Here is a 2,890-nt window from a genome sequence, read left to right on the forward strand (position 1 = left end):
TCTATTTCCTTGGCACACAGGAAGTCTTCTGGGGTCTACAGTCCCCCTTGCTCCAGCTCTGATTAATTGGTAATGATGAATGTTTGCAGAGGATGGTATTTATTTATTTATGTAACACAGCCATCTCTGGCCAAAGAAGCATAGCTGATTTCTAAAACTGAGGAAGAGTGCACCGGTAATTGTGCATGTGTGATAAGTAAACACAGAAGTTGTGTTTGCACGCATGTGTCTGGAACATGGAGGAAGATGAACTGTGTTCACTGTATTTTAGGGGGAAACAAAGATATGTCACAAAATAACTCAGCACAGAGATTGTTGATAAGAAAAGCTGACCCACAAGCTAATTGAATCATGCAAATAATCATTTAGCTGCCAAATCAACACCTATGGCCACAAGCAGCTGACTGAAAAGTAAATGTGATAGTCAATTGTTTTCTAGCGTTTGCGTCTGCACTGCAACAACTCGGAGTGAAGAGCAGTGCTCTTATATCTTCTTGGCCTAGATACACTCACTGAAATAATAAGGTAGCTCTATTTATCAGAGGCCATTTGCTGCAAGTGGTTAACCTTAATTTGATTTCCTGTGACTCAATTTCCTTTGAATACAGTAAATACACTATTACCTGGTATTGACCTTTACTTTAGTAACAACATTTTTGGAAAGACTATATATATAGAAAAACAAAACTGCTAATTTTAAGTCTGTATAATAAAGAAAAATATTTTTCTAATCAAATTGCAGTTGTTAGCAGAGGTTATATTTTAAAAATTAATGTTAAATAAAGACCATAATTGAGAGTAAATAAGACATTGCTATTTAAATTTAGTCTAAAAGATTTACTCTTTCATTACCCTCGATTTGAACTGCCTGCTCCAGAATACAGCAGTGTAGAAATAAAGCCTACAGATGAAATGATAAGTTTATGGTTATGAAATCTTTGACTAAAAAGATGTGGTTATCTATCAGGATGCACTATACCTAGAATTTCAAATATCCTTCAGGCAAGAGTACACAACTAGCTATTTGTATTTAAGAAATGTTTAACTCCTGCTTTATGGCAACTGCTCCATACATCCTGTATCTGACTTTATCTTTGATGGCTGACTCAAACTGAGCGGGAAGAAATTACATCAACATTTGATCATGAAAGCAAAAAGTTTATTCATGTTTGAAACTACATATAACTACCACGAGGAAGACTTTTCAATCCAGGGTGTAATCCAGTTAGAAAGTAACACGAAACGTTTTAATACATTAGAATCACTGCCACAAATTATTTTCATGACTCAATCAGTTTCAGAATCGCATACAATACAAAAGAGAGAAAGAAAGGGCCCCCTGTTATACAGGGCGAAATATACAGTACTGAATACTGAAATCTGTATGCATTACAATTAGTTGTTGTTTTTTGCGTGGATTAGTAACAAGATGAAGAACATTCAAAATGTTTCTCAGTATTTACAACAGTTTTACTGTTTTGTGTTAAACTAAGACCCCATGTTTCCACTTTAGCTTTTTTAAAAGTTGCAAATGCAACCCTGATTTTTTTAAAAGATTACAATGTACATTACATTTCATGAAGGGAAACAAAGGGTTAATTACAAGATGCAAAAAGATAAGAAAGAGACAAACTACAGCGTGAGTATTGTTCAGAGGTAGTAAGTGAGCACTCTAAGCTACAGAACATGTTGAAATTCTATTGGTTTGTATGAGTTCGCATGAGGTAATAAAGCTGTGTTTTGATTGGTGAGATGTATAAATACTCTTTTGCTACACTATATACAACACTCCATATAATGGTGCCTTCCTTGTTTCTGTTGTTGTTGTTACCAAGAGGACGTAGCAAATCTTGGTAAATCTGTGTGCAGCACCTAGCTCGTACTGTAAAACCCCAGATCTTGGCTTCCACAAAAATAAGCAGCAAGTATCTTCATCTCTTAGAACAATCTATGTCCATTATTGAAATACAGAGAGAATGTGCTAGGTCCTTGTATTTTTAGCACGAAAAGGTGCTCTCAGTTTCCAATCTAATTTATAAAACAATAGATCACAACAAAAATGTGACGAATAAGGATTCTTAAACACAATCATTGTTAACCGAAATAACTGAACAGCTCCTTTTATTCCAACTCTATAAGAGATATGAAAAGATTAAACACAATCGAAGTTTGCAATCCACTTAGGCTTTCCATAGAAATATGCAAGAAGTTAAATTTAGGTGAGGTGTTTCTTTGTGTCTGCTCTTGCTATTGAGGTTAAGCTTATCCTGTACTTTTACCCTTAAGGCCAAGTAATTGGCAACTGTTAGACCATCATTGTTAAAACTGCTGATAATAAATTATGATAAAATAGTAACAGGGCTATAAACAATGCTAAATCTTGGCCTAATTGGATAAAGTGCTTTTTAACATTGTGTGTTTTAAGTATAAATACAAATGATTATGATACCTTTAAAAAACAGATTTACCAAGTTTTCTAAGAAGACAAGGTTTTACAGTAAAGCTGTAGGTGGTTGGCTACAAAAAAAAATCCTTTATTTTTCTCCTATTTCTCTGAATGCGCTAATCAAGGCATCTCAGCGCAGGGAAAAAGTGTGGCTAGGAGATTAGTTAGAGGTATCAGAGTGCACGCTTCCCGGCCCTTCTGTAGGGGAAGTCACAGAAGATGGAGTAGTTGCGTCCTGCCAGCCTCCATTAGCCTGAAATGGGAAAAACAATGCAATTGATAGAATTATGTCTCTTAATTCATCATACCACAGAGAAGAATAGTCTGGCAAAGATGCATTAAGAAGGCCTGTTTCTTAAACTTCCTTTGGCTGCAGGATTTGGGAAAACAAAGAAACAAAAACTGACATGACAAGAGATGTCAAAGAATGCACCCTCTAGAGTA

The 2,890-nt window shown here is 35.3% G+C and overlaps 1 protein-coding gene across 3 annotated transcripts in view; it reads right to left on the minus strand.

Moving 5' to 3' along the window:
* Nucleotides 1–1,145: 1,145 nt before the first annotated feature.
* PBX3 (PBX homeobox 3) overlaps nt 1,146–2,890 on the minus strand; it is a 151,681-nt gene continuing 149,936 nt past the window's right edge. For all 3 annotated transcript variants that reach the window (XM_067541674.1, XM_067541673.1, XM_067541675.1), the window contains one exon: nt 1,146–2,699. Coding sequence is in view for 2 of the 3 variants with exons in the window: in XM_067541673.1 (XP_067397774.1) it covers nt 2,607–2,699 (93 nt within the window). In the remaining variant the exon portion in view is untranslated. The remainder of the gene's footprint in view (nt 2,700–2,890) is intronic.

Source organism: Emydura macquarii, unplaced genomic scaffold, assembly GCF_026122565.2.
Source record: "Emydura macquarii macquarii isolate MOO-44397 ecotype Brisbane River unplaced genomic scaffold, CSIRO-AGI_Emac_v2 contig_691, whole genome shotgun sequence".
Lineage (NCBI taxonomy): Eukaryota > Metazoa > Chordata > Testudines > Chelidae > Emydura > Emydura macquarii.